Genomic DNA, 19,804 nt, shown 5'->3' with positions numbered 1-19,804 from the left:
CTCTTCCTTACCAGCTCGTGCTTCTTGCGGCTGGCCTCGGCCTCCTTCTTGGACAGCTCAGCCATCTCCTCTTTGATGTCCCTCATCTGTCTCTGTATGCGTTTGTTCTGCTCCTTCTCCCTGTTCTCTCCATTAGCGCGGTGGTCTCTCTCCTCCGTCATCTTCTCCAGGTTCTCCTTCAGACGACCTGTCAGGCTCTGGAGACGAGGAGATGGAACTAAGTCAGAACCGCATAGAACACAGCTGAGACATCCAGCATAGGTGCCTGAGCAGTGAGCACATTTCACTTTGAGGTTTGTGGTGTGGTTAATGTAGTTGGAGAAGGGTCAAATTGAGGTCACAAAGAATTTCCAATTGAGCTCAGGTGTGCAGAAATCACAGCTGGCCAGAGAAAGATAGTATGGCTGTCGTAAAATATATTTCCCTCACAGCATTTGTTCAATGACCCAAAATGTGGCCTCACAGCTTGCCCTCTACCTCCCACATACAAGCCCCTCTCTCTTGCTCTCACACACTCATTCTCTCCCTCCCCCACCCTCCATCTCTCTCTCTCTCTCCTACTCTCTCCCTCTTTCTCCCCCTCCCACTCACTCACTCCCTCCTTCACTCCCTCCCTCCCTCTCCACCTCCCACACTCCCTCCCTCCCTCTCCACCTCCCTCCCTCCCACCCTCTTTCTTTCCCTCCCTTTCTTCCCCTCCCTCCCCCCTTTCTCCCTTTCTCCCTCCCACTCTCTCCCTCTTTCTCCCTCTCCCACTCACTCACTCCTTCACTCCCTACCTCCCTCTCCACCTCCCTCCCTCTCCACCTCCCACCCTCCCTCCCTCTTCCCCTCCCTCCCACCCTCCCTCCCTCTTTCTTCCCCTCCCTCCCTCTCCCCCCCTCCCACCCTCTCCCTCTCCCATCTCACCTCCAGGCGTTTGATCTGGGTCCTCTCGTACTCCAGCTTGGTCTCGAGCTCGCGGATCTTGGCCTCCTGCCTGCTGACCAGGGACTTCTCCACCATGGACTGCTCCTGGAACTCCAGCTGGCTCTGCAGGGACTGCAACTGGAGGGGGGCAACACACACACAGTGACATACTGAAGTACTGATTACACCACACTGAACACCTCCACTCTGCCCTATGCAACCCTCCCTCTACTTCTTCTATAATCAATACTAGGCCTGCATTCAACAGATATGTGTTTATGCCCAAAATATATACATTCACCTCTTCCCTTCATCTGCATTGTGAATAGCATCCCCCCTGGCTGAAATGTTGGGAATCTAGCCAGCATTTTTGTTGCCTCTAATGCTAGTATTATCTGATGTGAATAGCCAATAAGCCGAGGATAGGATAACCCCAGTAGCCTCTACAGACCTAAATAACGATCACAGATCCCACTGCACAGCTTTGTGGAGGGGGAGAAGATCAATGCTTTGCAAACTTGTTTCGTCTTAAGACTTTTCTCATATCTGATAAGAGGATGAAAAACATACACTAACTAAAAGTACCCAAAATGCACCAGGGCTCCTAATGAGGAGCTTTGCATCTGAGAGAAGGAGGATTTAGAGCTGGCCTTTCATGTCATTAAAGAACACAGTGTTCCTCTCATTGTGGATCTGTTAATCACTGCAGGGCTACAGGATTTAGATAGATACAATAGATAGATAGATAGCCATCTAACGCTGCCTTTGGTGGCAGCTCTTAAAACTACCTTACAGCAAGCAGAGTGAGCGGTAAGATCGGGCTCTAAGCAGACAGACAGAGCTCTGATCCTCTCCAGGTGAAGGTAATGGTGTAGGACAACCTGTATGATTGTGCTGAGGGCATGACATCCTCTGAGTGGCTGGTGAATGTGTGAGTAGATGGGGATGGTGGGGGCAGGCAGGGGGATTGGGCTCCCATGGCAGTGTGTAGTTACCTTGTCCTGGATCTCCTGCTTCTCCTTCATGGCTTCCTCCAGCTGGGCCTGCAGGTCACTGATCTGGGCCAGGTCTCTGGCAGACTGTCACATCACAAACACACAGAGATAGTTACAGTATTTGAAGAGTTTACTTCCAAAACACTATATCCACCAATTTTTTACATTTGTGTTTTTTCATCAGAAATGATTAGTTATGGGTACCTTCAGGTGTGTGTAAAATATTACGGTTGTCACATTTTTAATTCCTACATTTCAGATGTGTCTGAAATGTTTTATTTCTTTTTTGCAAAATGCTATATACACACACATCATTTAGCTCAAATGGAATGCTCATATTTTTTACCATTTTATTTGTCATTTAGCAGACACTCTTATTCAGAGCGACTTACAGGAGCTTAATTGCTCAAGGGCACAAACAGATTTTTCACCTACTTGGCTCGGGGATTTGCCCAACGCTCTTAATCGCTAGGCTACTTGCTGCTCATATCCTGTATATTTTACTGTGATATGTGATTGTTTCACCTAGCCATCTTAAGATGAATACCCTTACTGTAAGTCATTCTGAAGACGAGCAAAAATGTCAAATGTAAATGTTTTACATACAGATTTCATATTACTGTATTGAGTTATTTTTTTAATTAAATATTGATGTCACGTATAATTTGTACATTTCTTTAAAAAAGTGTTATTTGTTACATTTGACTATGTAAAACCTAGCAGCACCACTTGTTTCTCTGACAGTGAGGCGGATATGTAGCATTTAGAAAAAAACATGATTATTTGTCTCTCTGAAAAGATAACCATCAAGTGATAGATTTTAAACAAATACATGTCTGTCATTGAACAACCCAATGCCATGATTAGATAGTGAAAAAACACGCCAATCTCGTTCAGAATTTCATTAAACAATAAAAGCTATTACCAACATTTCTGAAAATGGATATACTGTATAGCGTTTTGGAATGAAACTCTGGATATTCTTATGTGGGATGCTTCCATTTAACATAGGTATTTTAACTTAGGAGGTGGATTAATATCCAACAGTCAAGTATTCAGGACAATATATTATAATTCATGTAACCTCCTGTGTAACAGATTGCACATCTCTGAATGCAACATTTGGTTTGTTTATCTCTAGCTTCTCAAATGTTCCGCCTACACATAGGAAAATACATTAAGGGCTTTTTAAAGCATACGGATACTGGTGCCCAGTGCAGGTCTACAGACCAGAAGCTGTGTAGCTGAGAGGGATGTACAGTATGTGTCATAGTTACAGTGCAGGTCTATAGACCAGAAGCTGTGTAGCTGAGAGGGATGTACAGTATGTGTCATAGTTATAGTGCAGGTCTATAGACCAGAAGCTGTGTAGCTGAGAGGGATGTACAGTATGTGTCATAGTTACAGTGCAGGTCTACAGACCAGAAGCTGTGTAGCTGAGAGGGATGTACAGTATGTGTCATAGTTATAGTGCAGGTCTATAGACCAGAAGCTGTGTAGCTGAGAGGGATGTACAGTATGTGTCATAGTTACAGTGCAGGTCTATAGACCAGAAGCTGTGTAGCTGAGAGGGATGTACAGTATGTGTCATAGTTACAGTGCAGGTCTATAGACCAGAAGCTGTGTAGCTGAGAGGGATGTACAGTATGTGTCATAGTTACAGTGCAGGTCTATAGACCAGAAGCTGTGTAGCTGAGAGGGATGTACAGTATGTGTCATAGTTATAGTGCAGGTCTATAGACCAGAAGCTGTGTAGCTGAGAGGGATGTACAGTATGTGTCATAGTTACAGTGCAGGTCTATAGACCAGAAGCTGTGTAGCTGAGAGGGATGTACAGTATGTGTCATAGTTATAGTGCAGGTCTATAGACCAGAAGCTGTGTAGCTGAGAGGGATGTACAGTATGTGTCATAGTTATAGTGCAGGTCTATAGACCAGAAGCTGTTCAGGGGCAGGGTTTACCTGGGAGACGGCAGCCTTGTGTTTCTTCATCAGCTCGTTCATGTCCTCCTGGTCCTCCTCCATACGAGACTGCAGGTCGTTCTTCTCCCTTTGCAGACGGGACACCTGCTCCTCAAGCTGAGAGAGAGGAAGAGGGGAAGAAAGAGAAAGACAAACGTTAACAGCTAAGCTGTTTTTCAACCAGAGCCAGTGAAAGTAATCAATGGTGAACAGCTGGCCAGTCATCTAATGGATATCTACCCGTGGCCTGACCCTGATGGTGGATTAGTGTGATTTACTATAATCACACCTGATTGGGTCATTTAGGCCTGCAGACAGACCTTTGTGGCCAATGCACCATGTATTAGCTTGGAACTAGTGTCCTAAGGCAGATCGTCAGATCTACTCTGGAGGGAAAGACACCCAGCCTCTTAGTATGCCATCCCAAACTGGAGACATTTAAAATACCTTTCATAGCCATAAACACACCAATTAGCAGCTCTACAGGGTCACTCTCTGTCCTCTCTCTGTCCCCAGAGGACCACAAGTGTCACTCTCTTCCCGCAATTTCCTCTAAAACACAGAAAGCACTCTCATGGGAAGCGATTATGGAACGCATTAATGAGGACAAAAAAAATATCAACAATGCTAATTAATCCATTAGCACATAATCGAGAAATGGGCCATTTCCAGAAAAAAAAAATGTCAATGATGATGGGGGATTTGTGCATATTCGTGGCAGTGTTTTAACACACACTAAAAGAGTCTACCTTGTGTGAAAGGGAGAGTAAAAGAAACGACAGGCTCTCCTACTCTTTTTAATGACACTGTTTGGTTTGTTGTGTAGTAAAAAATGTGGTAAATAAAGCTGTAATTACACAAATACGGAATTGTTTCCTTAACAAAAAGATGTCGATTGTGTATCACTACAATAAACAAGGTCATCAAGCAAGCAATCTCATTAGAATAGACCAATCTGCATTTCTGTTAAATTAAATGAAAATTGCACGGACAGAAATTGTTTATGTCACATCTACACGGAGTATAAAAAACATTAAGAACACCTGCTCTTCCATGACATACACTGACCAGGTGAATCCAGGTGAAAGCTATGATCCCTTATTGACGTCACTTGTTAAATCCACTTCAATCAGTGTAGATAAGTTCCCAAACTGGGGTACGCGCAATGCTGTCGGGGGTACGCCAAATAAAAATGTGGCCCACATTTTATTTTTTAACAGTACATTTATATTTCCAGCTATACATTTGGGTGAGGTTTTTTTCCTCGCCTGAGTAGCCCAATTTCACTGCCAAAAATAAAATGTAACCAACTAGTGTTCAGCGAAATAAAAACACAATGTCAAATACAGGTAGCCTAGTCAAATAATTAACATCCAATCATATTAAACGTCACTCTCTTGCGGGAAATCTTCACTCTTGCGCAGAAATTTTGAAACGAAACATGACATTTAGAGAAATAAGCCACTTGAGTTTTTTGAGCGAGAATAAAGATGACTTCAAGTATTAAGACACGTATAAAAGCAACAGATACTATTAATAAGAAGGGTCTAGAAGCGTCTTATATGGTGAGCTACCGAGTGGCTAGGACAGGCAAGCCCCATACTATTGTAGAGGACTTAATTCTTCCTGCTGCGTGGACATGTCTGGGACAATGCTGGGGGAAAATGCCCAAAAAACTTTACAGACAATGCCTTCATCAAACAACACTGTTTCACGACACATCAGAGACATGGCAGGAGATGTTTTGAAACAATTACTGCTTCGCATACAAGCCAGTGAATTATTGGCGTTACAGCTGGATGTGTCAACAGACGTGGAGGGCCTGGTACAGCTCCTGCTATATGTCCATGATGTTTATGCAAACCACTGGAAACCAGGACAACATGAGAGGATATTTTTAAAGTACTGGACAGCTTTGTGACATCAAATGGACTTTGGTGGTCAAGATGTGTTGGTATCTGTACTGATGGCGCAAAAGCCATGACAGGGAGACATAGTGGAATGGTAAAGTGCATGCAAGCAGTTGCTCCTGACGCCACATGGGTACACTGCAGCATCCACCAAGAGGCTCTTGCTGTCAAGGTAATGCCTGACAGCTTGAAAGACGTTTTGGACACCACAGTGAAAATTATTAACTTTGCTAAAGCAAGGCCCCTGAACTCTTGTGTATTTCCTGCACTATGTAATGATATGGGCAGCGACTATGTAACGCTTTTACAACATACAGAGGTGCGCTGGTTATCAAGGGGCAAAGTATAGACACGTTTTTCTTAATTGAGCGACAAGCTTAACGTTTTCTTTACTGACCATAATTTTCACTTGTCTGACCACTTGCATGATGATGAATTTCTCACACGACTGGCCTATCTGAGTGATGTTTTTTCTCACCTGAATAATGTTAATCTAGTATTATAGGGACTCTCCAAAACTATATTCAATGTGCGGGACAAAATTGAGGCCATGGTTAAGAAGTTGGAGCTCTTCTCTGTCTGCATTAACGAGGACAACACACAGGTCTTTCCATCATTGTATGATTTTTTTTTGGTGCAAATGAACTCAGACTTAAGGACAATATAGCAAAGCACCTTAGTGAGCTGGGTGCACAATTACACAGAAACTTTCCCGAAAAACGGATGACACAAACAACTGGATTTGTTATCCCTTCATACCCTGCCTCCAGTCCATTTATCGATATCTGAACAAGAGAGCCTCATCGAAATTGCAACAAGCGGTTCTGTGAAAATTGAAATTAATCAGAAGCCACTGCCAGATTTCTGGATTGGGCTGCGCTCAGAGTTTCTTGCCTTGGCACATCGCACTGTTAAGATACTGATTCCCTTTGCAACCACGTACCTATGTGAGAGTGGATTCTCGGCCCTCACTAGCATGAAAACTAAATACAGGCACAGACTGTGTGGGAAATGATTTAAGACTCTCTCCATTACAACCCAACATTGCAGAGTTATGTGCATCCTTTCAAGCACACCCTTCTCATTAACCTGTGGTGAGTTATTCACAATTTTTATTTATATGTAAGATGGCTAAATAAAGAACAAAATGATTGATTATTATTATAATTTTTGTCCTGGTCCTGTAACAGCTCTTTGTCACTTCCCAGCCGGGTTGTGACAAAAACTCACACTCATTCTTATGTTTAATAAATGTATTGTATAGTGTGTGTGTGTGTGTGGCAGGCTTACAATGATGGCAAAAAACAACATTTGAGAGTGCGCTGACCCAGGTGCTAGAGGGGGTACGCAGCTGGAGGTTGAATGTTTGAAGGGGTACGGGACTATAAAAAGTTTGGGAACTACTGGTATAGATGAAGGGGAGGAGACAGGTTAAAGAAGGATGTTTAAGCTTCGAGACAACTGAGACACACACAAAAGTACAGACAGATGCATACGCACACATTGTGATATTGAACATTTTGTGTTGTAGGGATGTTATATGATGTACTGTTATCTTTAGCTCATTCAGTACAAACATAGTTCACTGTTTTATCTGTTGTTTTATATGCAATGTGGGTGCATTGGTGTGTTTGGACCCCAGGAAGAGTAGCTGCTGCCTTGGCAGGAACTAATGGGGATCCATAATAAATACAAATACATGGAGTGTGAATATGTGTGCCATTCAGAGGGTGAATGGGCAAGATAAATGGTTTAAGTGCCTTTGAACGGGTTATACTAGTAGGTGCCAGGCGCACCGGTTTGTGTCAAATTGCAACGCTGCTGGGTTTTTCATGCTCAACAGTTTTCCGTGTGTATCAAGTATGGTCCACCACCCAAAGGACATCCAGACAACTTGACACAACTGTGGGAAGAATTGGAGTCAACATTGGCCAGCATCCCTGTGGAACACTTTGGACACCTTGTAGAGTCCATGCCCTGACTAATTGAGGCTGTTCTGAGGGCAAAATGGGGGGTGCAACTCAATATTAGGAAGGTGTTCCTACTTTTTGGTATACTCAGCCATTTTATCTAGGTAAAATATACACTATCTTGACTGATTTAACTAGGCTGTAAGCCCTTTTAAAAGGAAATTGAAATACAGCACACTGATGTGGACGTACTCCGTACTCTGTGTGCAGTTCACACTAGGCAGCTATAATGGTAGGGAATCCTCTCATATTGAGACAGGACAGCTGAGGGAGCTCTCACTCACCGACATCTTGACTTTGACCACGTCCTCCATCTGGATGTGCAGGTCCTCGATCTCTATCTCCATGCCCTTACGAGACTTCACCGCCGCCGCACACGTGAACTCTGACTCCTCCAGCTGTGAATGGATATATAACAGGAGGAGGAAGAGGAGGTGGAGGAAGAGAGGGGGAGAGAGGATTAGAAGGTCAAGGTCAGGGAAACTAAGAAATCTTCAGAAATCACAAAATGTAACACCCTGTCCTTGATTGGAAGAGCAAGTGCAATACATTTTGACAGGACTATGTGAAGTTAAAGAGCCGTCAGAATGTCACTGAAGCACCTGATTGACCTGATGTTAATAAGATGGGCCATGTAGTGTAATATAGGGTGGTGTACCTGGTTTTTGAGCTGGGCGGTTTCTCTCTTGCTGGGGGCGTTGTTCTTCATGTGATCCAGCATGATCTGGGCGTCAGCCAGCAGCACTTTGGTGCGTTTCAGGTCCTTCCTCAGCCTCTTCTCTGTCTCCACGTCCCTGCAGCCCACCTAGAAGTGAACAGGCAAACAGTCTCTGGGTCACTCCACCAATTCGGTGCCTTTTGAGAAGTGTAACAGGGTCACATATTTTTTAAACATTCTGTCATAAAAAGTACATGTTCAACTTCATAAAAAAATCGCAATAAACAAATTACTATAGTATGTGCCAAATAAAGTGACATGTTTGACTGACAGGGTTGACTGTAACAGGGTTGACGATTTCATCTTAAATGAGCCATAAATCCCCTCGTGACAGGGGGAATGGAAGCTTGTTTTGTGCAACAGGGAGAGGCAATTGAATGCAAGCGTCACAAACAAAATGAAATAGCTAAAACATGCTTACTTGTCTATCTATGGGTAACAGGGTTGACCTTTTATGTTCGACCCGCTCTGTTTTGCACCACAAAATACCAGAAAATGACCAAAAACAGTAGAACCAGCTCACCTGTATTTACACTTTGATTTGACTATTAGATGTTCAAATGTTTCTTTAGATTTTTTTTTTGCTAAAAGGAATAATTTCACCATATTAAAATGAGAGTTCAATTCACATAACAGGGTTGACCTTAAAATTAGGGACAGACGTAAATGAATCACTAATCACATGAAATAAACTATAATCTTCAGAAATGAATGTCATAGCAACAAAATCACTAGGGCTTTACAATGACGGTGAATCTTGGAGAAATGTTTAGATTAAGTGGGTTGATATCTTCCTAGAAGTGACACAGGGTTGACAGAGGGTCATGTCAAAATGCTGAATTTCGACACATTAAAAATCTGTTTTATTGAATTATCCATGTGGTCTATATTAAAGGGCACTTTAATATAACAGGCTTAAAATATCAAAGGGAAGAAAAAGTCCCTCTTCTTAGAACGACCCCACTATTTGTGACACAGATCGCGCTGCAAGTCCTGCCTCTCCCATCTCTTCATTGGTTTATAGAAGCAGATACCCACGTGCCATCTCCTCATTGGTTACACCCACGTGGGTGACTGAAAGACGAACGAGGTTGGTGGCGGTAATGCACCTAATTTATAAAAGTTGCCAATCGCAATATAAAGTCAAGAGAAGAAAAAGCCTGGAAGGAGGAGAGATGACTAGAAACGATTCGGTTGACCATTTTATGTGTGGATTAATTTGCGGTGTAGAGGACCTTGTGCATTTCAGGTAAAGTAACAACTCAATGTTTATATCCCATGACAAATTAGCTAGCAACAGCAAGCTAGCTAAATAGGACAAATTAGCTAGCAAGTGCAAGCTAGCTAGCTAAATTGCCATAAATGTTTAATGCTTTTTGACCTGTCCACAAATTAATATAATTGGTTCAGAGTTTGTTTTGATATTTTAACCTGCGTGTCGTGATCGCGTTTGGTGTGGGGGGACAAAATACATTTATGCACGATGACGCACGCGCGCATCCGGTTTGGGTTCCGTGTTAGCCCTTGGCAACGCAAACGCTCGTTGGCACGCGCGAGCAGTGTTGGTGCAATAATTGAATAATATACATTTCTAAATTTATTTTGCAACGCTCGCTCACGCGACGCGAGCGGTGTAGTCAGCCTGTCAGACTGATTTATTTATTTTTTACTTAACTAGGAAAGTCAGTTAAGAACAAATTCTTATTTACAATGACGGGGTGATGAGCACCCAGTTGTGTTCACACGCATGCACACACACATCAGTAACAGGGTGATGGAGTACCTGATCCTGGGCAGACAGCAGTTTGGTCTCCAGCTCTCTCCTCTCACGCAGGACTTTCTGCTTGTCATCATACTCCTCCTCCAGCTGTACCTCCATCTGCTTCAGCTGTAGAATGGACAGACAGACAGCGACAGACAGGAGGAAGATCAGTAGACTGAGTAGACTTTGTCTCTGTGGATGGTTTGTCCTCTGACAAATCAACTGTAAATTTCGGTGTTCCTCAAGGCTCCATTTTAGGACCACTGTTGTTTTCACTACATATTTTACCTCTTGGTGATGTCATTCCGAAACATAATGTTAACTTTTACTGCTATGCGGACGACACACAACTGTACATTTCGATGAAAAATGGTGAAGCCCCAAAATTGCCCTCCCTGGAAGCCTGTGTTTCAGACATAAGGAAGTGGATGGCGGCAAATGTTCTACTTCTAAACTCAGACAAAACAGAGATGCTAGTTCTAGGTCCCAAGAAACAAAGAGATCTTCTATTGAATCTGACAATTAATCTTGATGGTTGTACAGTCTTCTCAAATAAAACTGTGAAAGACCTCGGCGTTACTCTGGACCCTGATCTCTCTTTTGACGAACATATCAAGACTGTTTCAAGGACAGCTTTTTTCCCCATCTACGTAAAATTGCAAAAATCAGAAACTTTCTGTCCAAAAATTATGCAGAACAATTAATCCATGGTTTTGTCACTTCTAGGTTAGACTACTTCAATGCTCTATTTTCCGGCTACCCGGATAAAGCACTAAATAAACCTCAGTTAGTGCTAAACACAGCTGCTAGAATTTTGACTAGAACCCCAAAAATGTATCATATTACTCCAGTGCTAGCCTCTCTACACTGGCTTCCTGTTAAGGCAAGGGCTGATTTCAAGGTTTTACCGCCAACCTACAAAGCATTACATGGGCTTGCTCCTACCCATCTTTCTGATTTGGTCCTGCTGTACATACCTACACGTACGTTACAGTCACAAGACGCATTCCTCCTTATTGTCCCTAGAATTTCTAAGCAAACAGCTGGAGGCAGGACTTTCTCCTATAGAGCTCAATTTTTATGGAATGGTCTGCTTATCCATGTGAGAGACACAGACTTGGTCTCAACCTTCAAGTCTTTATTGAAGACTCATCTCTTCAGTAGGTCCTATGATTGAGTGTAGTCTGGCACAGGAGTGTGAAGGTGAACGGAAAGACACTGAAGCAACGAACCGCCCTTGTTGTCTCTGCCTGGCCGGTTCCCCTCTCTCCACTGGGATTCTCTGCCTCTAACCCTATTACAGGGGCTGAGTCACTGGCTTACTGGTGCTCTTCCATGCCATCCCTAGGAGGGGTGCGTCACTTGAGTGGGTTGAGTCACTGTCGTGGTCTTCCTGTTCGGGTTGGCGCCCCTCCTTGGGTTGTGCCGTGGGGGAGATCTTCGTGGGCTATACTTGGCCTTGTCTCAGGATGGTAAGTTGGTGTTTGAAGATATCCCTCTAGTGGTGTGGGGGCTGTGCTTTGGCAAAGTGGGTGGGGTTATATCCTGCCTGTTTGGCCCTGTCCGGGGGTATAGTCGGACAGGGCCACAGTGTCTCCCGACCCCTCCTGTCTCAGCCACCATTATTTAAGATGCAATAGTTTGTGTTGGGGGGCTAGGGTCAGTCTGTTTTATCTGGAGTATGTCTCCAGTCTATCCGGTGTCCTGTGTGAATTTTAAGTATGCTCTCTCTAATTCTCTCTCTCTCTCTCGGAAGACCTGAGCCCTAGGACCATGCCTCAGGACTACCTGGCCTGATGACTCAGCATGACCAGTCCACCTGGTCGTGCTGCTGCTCCAGTTTCAACTGTTCTGCCTGTGGCTATGGAACCCTGACCAGTTCACCGGACGTGCTACCTGTCCCAGACCTGCTGTTTTCAACTCTCTAGAGACAGCAGGAGCGGTAGAGATACTCTGAATGATCGGCTATGAAAAGCCAACTGACATTTACTCCTGAGGTGCTGACCTGTTGCACCCTCTACAACCACTGTGATTATTATTATTTGACCCTGCTGGTCATCTATGAACATCTTGGCCATGTTCTGTTATAATCTCCACCCGGCACACTCATAGCCTGGTTTCTCTCTAGGTTTCTTCCTAGGTTCTGGCCTTTCTAGGGAGTTTTTCCTAGCCACCGAGCGTCTACAACTGCATTGCTTGTGTTTGGGGTTTTAGGCTGGGTTTCTGTATAGCACTTTGTGACATCGGCTGATGTAAAAAGGGCTTTACAAATACATTTGATTGATTGATTGATAGATAACATTAACTACACAGTCATTGGGACAGGCTGACAGGTGACCATCACTGCAATGTCAGTATCATCTATCACGCCACATGTCGTCCCATAGGGCTAAAGGTTGAGGGCCAGATCAAGGTCATACTCTATGCGACACTATATGCCTGACTGTCAATGTGAAATTACTGTGGGTAAAAATGTATCAAAATTATACAAGTAACGTAATCAAAACATTCCAAATGACGACAAATCACATCAACAGTCATTTCCAGATATGGTTGCCATGACTTGTTGCTATTGGGGAAATTAAGGCAGTCAAGATAGGAATTCAGAGTGCAGAGTAATTTGCCACGATTGCCTACACATTATTGTGTGTGTTAGTTGAAGTGCCTGTCAGAGCTGTTGTATACTTGACATGGGTCGGCATGTTGTTTTCTAAAGTAGGGAGGTTATGCATAGCTGATAACAATCACAAATAGGACTGCTGTGGAAAATACAGTTGTGTGTTGAGTGTGAGCAGGCCTCCATACCTTCTTACTGCAGGACTGCCTGATCTCTTCCACCTCCTCATCCTTGCTCTCGATGTCTTTGGAGTGGGTCTGCCGCAGACTCACCATCTCCATCTCCAGACGCAGCTTGGCCTGAAGGACACACACAAATAGACTGTTATAGACCAGCAACTCCTATAAGGGCTCTGTATTGTTCCCCTCTTCACCTCCTCTCCTCCTCCTCCTCTACCTGCTCCAGCATCTGGATGGTCCCGGCCTGCTCGTCCAGCTCCTCTTCCTGGTCTTTGACCTTGGCCTCCAGGTCGCGGAGGGTCTTCTTGGTCTTGGACAGCGACGCCTCGTCCTTGGACTCCTGGGAGGACAGGTCCTGTAGCTCTGCATCCAGCTGCTCCACCTTCAGCTGGACGGCACACAGCTCCATGTCTTTGTCCTGCAGGCAAGCAGGCAGGCAGGGGTCAGTAAAGAGACAGGGATACTCAGAGGACTCCTGGACCAGGCCAGAAGACATACAGAGGACATGGAGAACATGGTCTTCCCAGGGGCAACGATAACATTATGATCTATCCTCCGTGTCCAGCTGGTACCTGCAGCTGCTGGCGCAGACTGAACAGCTCCCCAGTCATCATGTCTCTCTCCCGGCCAAGCTTCTCTCTCAGGTTCTTCTCCCTCAGCACCTCGTCCTGGGCCTGGCTCTGCTCCAAGTCAAACCTGCAACACACAACACTCATGTTACACTACTGACAGGACGTCATACATCCTCAAGACCTCTCCTAAGATCAAATATTTAACCAGGGCCATTTGTTGAGTTAAATCATTTACAACTGAATTCATTGCAATAAAAAACTATTTCACTTCCTCTCATCCCACTGAGGACTATTGCTAGTAGTATAGCCTCCATTTTAACCTCATTATCAGCACTCACCTTTAAATGTTAATAGTGGGCTGTTAATTTACAATAACATTCTCATCATGAGGATAATGTTCTATTCAATTGTCTGGGCCAGCTATACTTAGGAGTGTTCAACTGAATTGTGAAGTGTTCTGAACTGTCAGGTCTCTTAATTCTCTTTTTCTTCTCTAAGAGGAGCCGTCCTCGGCTTTGCACAGCTGAAAATGATTACTCCCACAGAGCATCTTCAATTAGCCCCAGGGGAGAGATCACATTCTGTCACAGCACAAACCTCTCAAGTTCTAAAAGTCTGACTCATTCCCTTGGCTAATGCAATTCCACAGATTACAGCCAGTCTCTATTCAAATGAAGAAATGTGTAGTAGTATCCTAGGTAGGTCAGCTAGTGAGAGTGAGGACATTTCAGCAGACAAAGAAACCGGTTCATTACTTCTCCCTCTTTGGATGGTAAGCCATCTTGTGCTATATGTGACCAAACCAAGGTTTCTTATATCTATAGTCAGTGTTAAATAACCAGAGCTGGTGAATGAAGGCTTTACCACTGTGTATTAGTGCGTGTGCCTGCGAGTGTGCCTGCGTGTACATACTTCCTCTGTTTCTTCTCCAGGTCGTGGTTGCGGCTCTGCTGGCCCTCCAGGTGCAGCTTGGTGTCCTGCAGCTCAGCCGTCAATCTGCTACACTTCTTCTTCAGCTGCTGCACAGAGCGCTGCACCTCATCACTGTCCGCCTGCAAGTCAGTCAGCTACACACACACCCACACAATATGAGTACTCTACTATCATACAGTATGAGATATCACTACAGTACACCAGGGGACAATATGGAATTAAGCATTAGTGTAAGACCAGGGCTGTACCCTTCTCTCCAGGTGTCTTTTATTCTGCTGCTCAGTCTCCAGCTTGTCTTCAAACTCCTGCTGAAGTCTCTTCTTGGTGAACTCCGTCTCCCGGATGGCTCGGTCGTACTTCAGCCGCCACTCTCCTCCTGTGAGACAGACCAAGGACAGTACATATGGTCAGGGAGTGACGGAGACAGACTATGGGACATTTGGAGTGACCAATCTTTTAATGCTAGATTGGCTGACTGAACGAGGATGGAGGCTCAATGTGACTGAGCCAGTGGATGCTGCTGAGGATCATTAGGTTAGAGAAGATTTTCTGTGTCTCACATTCAAGCGTTGCCAACAACAGACATGGAAACTTCTACCAAACTTTTCATCATAACTTGATAATACAAAGAAAAACCTTCAAGAAACTCAAGGGAACAAGAGCATCCCTCAAGACATCGTCTCTACTGAGGGAAGATGACATTGAAAGTTCATCAACTACAAGGAGATTTGTTTAAAAATGGACTTGACACCATTGAAAAAAGGGTTTATGGTGGAAGGGCAGAACCTAACAGCATAGCTACAGTTGTAAATGTCCATTAATTAGTATTATTATTATTATTATTAATATCATTCACTCCTGTACTGTTGGGAGCTCGAAGAATACGAATTTTACTGTACCCTGCGATTACATCTGCGACCCTGTGCATGTGACTAATAAACTAATCTAAATCGATCTAATCTAGAGCTTTAACTTGGCCCAGAGCTGTGGCTGTCAGAGACCATCTACACCAAAGCAGCAGAGACTAGAGGCGGGTCCAGGTTCATTTCTCAGACTTATCGTTTGAGAGGCTGTCCATTCCCCCTTCACACAGGAACACTGGGGCTTTTCATTACGAACAGACATTTGCATATATATAGTATAATGACAGCTTCCAGGGGCCACCGGCTCTGATCCACAAGATTATTTTCTCATTTATCTGAAACCTCCCCACTCTGGCTTTATGGAGGCCGGGTATTCGAGCTCCTTGACTCACGGGCACAGAGAGACTCAAGGACAATACACTCACAGCATGACACCTCACTCAATGCAGAAGATCAGAGGAGAGAGAGGACTAAGGCCTGACAATGGGCATCTTAATTCCATACCTGTAAATCCATAGAAGATAGGTCAATTCATGGGCCAGTTATATTATAATGCAACTTTTGACCCAATTTCCTACTGTATGGAGTCTCAAATATTGTACTAAGGATGAGTCACACAATACCCTCATATTACCAGTTTGGAACTATTAAAGATGCACTATGCAGAAATCGCCCCAGGTTGCAAAAATACTAATAGTTCGCCTAATTTCAGTTTATTTGACAAAACAAGCAAGTATAGCGTAGAGATTCATTGTACCATCTAAACCGCTGTGAAATATAGTTTCCATAACCACAAATATTGTACGAAACTTAAGGAAAAGCATAGAAATAGTGCACATAGAACAGATCTACCGCTTCTTAGGCTTGCTTTCAATGAGAATGATAGATCTATAACGCACATTTCTAGTGAATTTGGTCGGGTCGCCCAAAATGTTACATATTGCAGCTTTACATACCATTGGCACCTTTCTAAGCGGTGTCTGTTAGCCTCTGAAAAACAAAGGTGATCATAATACAACCCACTCTTTCCGATGTCATTTGTGAGTATCCTCTTATACCAGTAGTCTTATACCAGTAGACAGTGCTATGGAGCGGGTTGAGAGCTTCAAGTTCTTTGGCGTCCACGTCACTAAGGACTTAACATGGTCCACACACACCCACACAGTAGAAGAGGGTAAGACAGCGCCTCTTCCCCCTCAGGAAGCTGAAAAGATTTGGCATGGGTCCTCAAAAAGTTCTACAGCTGCACCATCGAGAGGATCTTGACTGGCTGCATCATCGCTTGGTATGATAATGCACTGCCCTCGACCGCAAAGTGCTACAGAGAGCAGTGCAGACAGCCCAGTACATCACTGGGGCCGAACTCCCTGCCATCCAGGACCTCTATATCAGGCGGTGTCTGAGTTCACTCTGTTATCGTCCTGCTAACGGTACCGGAGCATCGGCACTAAGACCAACAGGCTCTGAGACAGCTTCTACCCCCAAGCCATAAGACTGTTAAATAGCCATAAGACTGCTAAATATTAAATGGTTACACCTCTTATCATTATCTATCCTGATGCCTAGTCACTTTACCCTGCCTTCATGTACATATCTACCGTAAGTACCTCGTACCGCTGCACATTGATCTGGCACTGGTATTCCCTGTATATACAGTAGCTCCATTCTCGTGTATTTTATTCCTCGTGTTAGGCAAGCATTTCATGAGTATCAAGCCCCTTTTTTTCCAATTTTCACCTAAAATGACATACCTAAATCTAACTGCCTGTAGCTCTGGACCTGAAGCAAGGATATGCATATTCTTGATACCATTTGAAAGGAAACACTTTAAAGTTTGTGGAAATGTGAAATTAATGTAGGATAATATAACACATTAGATCTGGTATAAGATAACACAAAGAAAAAAACATGCATTTTTTGTATTTGTTTTTGTACCATCATCTTTGAAATGCAAGAGAAAGGCCATAATGTATTATTCCAGCCCAGGTGCAATTTAGATTTTGGTCACTGGATGGCAACAGTGTATGTGCAAAGACTGATCCAATGAACCATTGAATTTCTGTAAAAAATATTGAATCGAGACTGCCCAAATGTGCCTACTTGGTTTATTAATACATTTTCAAGTTCATAACTGTTCACTCTCCTCAAACAATAACATGATATTATTTCACTGTAATAGCTACTGTAAATTGGACAGTGCAGTTAGATTAACAATAATGTACGTTTTCTGCCAATATCAGATATGTCTATGTCCTGGGAAATGTTCTTGTTACTTACAACCTCATGCTAATCACATTAGCCTACGTTAGCTCAACCGTCTCGCGGGGACCCACCAATCCTGTAGAGGTTTTAAAGTCTACACCCGTTGTATTCTTCACGTGACAAATACAATTTCATTCGATTTTTTATATTTATAATGCCTTTCCTTCACTCAGCCATAATGACAACAGAATAGTCAGCAGGCATTCAGTGGGTTTGTGTGGATAAGAGACTTTAGGCAGCAGAAGAACTCACCTGCATCATCATCGTCATCGTCCATGTCCCCGTTGAGCTCTGCCGTTCTGATGAGACGAGCCTCCATCACCTCCATCTCCATACACTCCATCTGCTTCTTCATCAAGTCAAACTTAGCCTGAGGTAGACAGAGGTAGACAGAAAATTCAATATTCCCCCTACTAAATGTTATGTTCGTGCTCCATCTGCCCTGTCCTATTACTTAGGCTCACAACAGTAGTGTAAGTACAGACACTCAAGAGTGAGTGAGTCTGTCTGTACCTGTAGGTCCTTCATGTCTTTCTCCAGTCTCAGTCTCTCAGACGTCTCGGTCTCCAGCAGCTGGGAGGCCGACTCTCCAGTGTTCCTCTCATCCGCAAGCTCCGCTGACAACTCTGTGATCTGGAGGAACACACACACAGTATTTAATGTGTATGCCCCATGGCATGGCCTACCTTCGGTCACAGTGCACTACAAACACACCATCAAAAGGCTATCTATGAAGTCCGAGAGTCATATCCTCAGCCTACTTTTCTTATCACAGACGGAGTCAAACATTGAACAAAGGCGAACTGTTTGAGTTGATAACCTGACACAGCTTCTGGTGAATGAAGCCAGTATGACTGAGTTACTTTATACTACTTCTGCAGCAAACGCTGTCTCCCAGAATGCAGTGCATAGAAGAAAGGCCCCAGGAGACTCACCCTGCTCTCCAGTCGATCACTGTTCAGTCTCAGTTCGTTCCTCTCTTTCTCAGTCTTCTCCAGCTTGCCCTTCAGATGCTGGATCTCCTCCTGGAAGAGAACATACAGTACAAGGACAATTATAAGAACGGGAAAGAGACAGTAGAAAATAGCTACAGCAGAGGTAGCCATGTTGGAATCCTGTGCAACACTATGGAGATATTCACCACTCCCACCTGACATCACATAGCAACTCTAGAGATTTGACTCATGGTCGTGGGTGTGCAATCACACATTTCCAAGTATGCAAACCCTTACTTTAGTCATGTGGAGCAGATTTGCAGTGGGTGAGGTTGGATGGCTAAACAGGCTAACAGTCAGAAAGAGAGACAGAGATACTCACATCTTTTCCTCGAATCTGTTCCTCTGTGAGCTGCACCTCGATGAGCGGCCGTACGGTGGTGAACAGCTTCCACCAGGGCCAGCCCTTCACTCCCTTGTTCTTCTTGATGTTCTTCTGGATGCAGCGGATGGCCAGGTCGTGGGTCTGCTCAGCACACAGAGAAACACAGCCCACAGAGAAAGAGAGTGGGTGCGACGGTACTGGACTGTACTGTATGGGGCTGAGAGTGTGTGAATGCAGAGGAGAGGGTGGAAGCATAGTACAGTACAGTGCAGAGGAGGTACAGTGCAGCAGAGCTAGCTTTGCTACAGAAATAGAGTATGGAGAGCCACTCAACGCACTAACAACAGAGAATGAATATCTCATCAGATTAGTATGATCAGCCTAAACTTCACTGTGATTTACTCTTTACTATTGAATAACGTGCCGTTTTTGATCTTGAGAAACCCTAGCCCTAGTCTCCATGTTATTGACATACAGGATGGCTGGACATGTACACATCCAATAATCATGTGTTGCAGAATCGACTAACCAGCCAGGCCTCATCAGTCAGCCTTCTCTGGAGGGTTGCTGCAGACCGTTTTCCAAGGCTGAAAGCCCTTTTGATTAATTAAATCAAACATCAATACATCTTGGAAGCCTATTCCAAGTGCTACACGATTTCCATGCAGCTTGTGCATGAGCATCTGTAGTGGCGGCAGATTATGGCAAAACCCAATTAGACAACACAATATTGCCAGCGTCAAGTAGATTCCGCCCCGAAGTCAGCCTCTATGGCCAATTAGGATTTGTTACGCCATGAAAGCCGTAACACAGCGCTACATTCAGCAAATCTC

At 44.1% G+C, this 19,804-nt stretch overlaps 1 protein-coding gene across 10 annotated transcripts in view; it reads right to left on the bottom strand.

Annotated features, from left to right (window-relative positions):
- The window catches only part of LOC115154576 (unconventional myosin-XVIIIa), a 109,371-nt gene that overhangs the window by 13,293 nt on the left and 76,274 nt on the right, over window positions 1–19,804 (bottom strand). For all 10 annotated transcript variants that reach the window (XM_029700938.1, XM_029700932.1, XM_029700936.1 and 7 more), the window contains 16 exons: window positions 18,969–19,112; window positions 18,587–18,676; window positions 18,165–18,284; window positions 17,904–18,021; window positions 14,775–14,902; window positions 14,506–14,660; window positions 13,594–13,717; window positions 13,239–13,439; window positions 13,031–13,141; window positions 10,247–10,351; window positions 8,404–8,550; window positions 8,030–8,143; window positions 3,866–3,982; window positions 1,905–1,988; window positions 910–1,047; window positions 12–197 (listed from right to left, as the gene is read on the bottom strand). In XM_029700938.1, the coding sequence (XP_029556798.1) occupies window positions 12–197; window positions 910–1,047; window positions 1,905–1,988; window positions 3,866–3,982; window positions 8,030–8,143; window positions 8,404–8,550; window positions 10,247–10,351; window positions 13,031–13,141; window positions 13,239–13,439; window positions 13,594–13,717; window positions 14,506–14,660; window positions 14,775–14,902; window positions 17,904–18,021; window positions 18,165–18,284; window positions 18,587–18,676; window positions 18,969–19,112 (2,082 nt within the window). The remainder of the gene's footprint in view (window positions 1–11; window positions 198–909; window positions 1,048–1,904; window positions 1,989–3,865; window positions 3,983–8,029; window positions 8,144–8,403; window positions 8,551–10,246; window positions 10,352–13,030; window positions 13,142–13,238; window positions 13,440–13,593; window positions 13,718–14,505; window positions 14,661–14,774; window positions 14,903–17,903; window positions 18,022–18,164; window positions 18,285–18,586; window positions 18,677–18,968; window positions 19,113–19,804) is intronic.

This window comes from Salmo trutta, chromosome 19 (genome assembly GCF_901001165.1).
Source record: "Salmo trutta chromosome 19, fSalTru1.1, whole genome shotgun sequence".
NCBI classification, from domain to species: domain Eukaryota; kingdom Metazoa; phylum Chordata; class Actinopteri; order Salmoniformes; family Salmonidae; genus Salmo; species Salmo trutta.
This window is presented reverse-complemented; position numbering and strand designations above follow the sequence as displayed.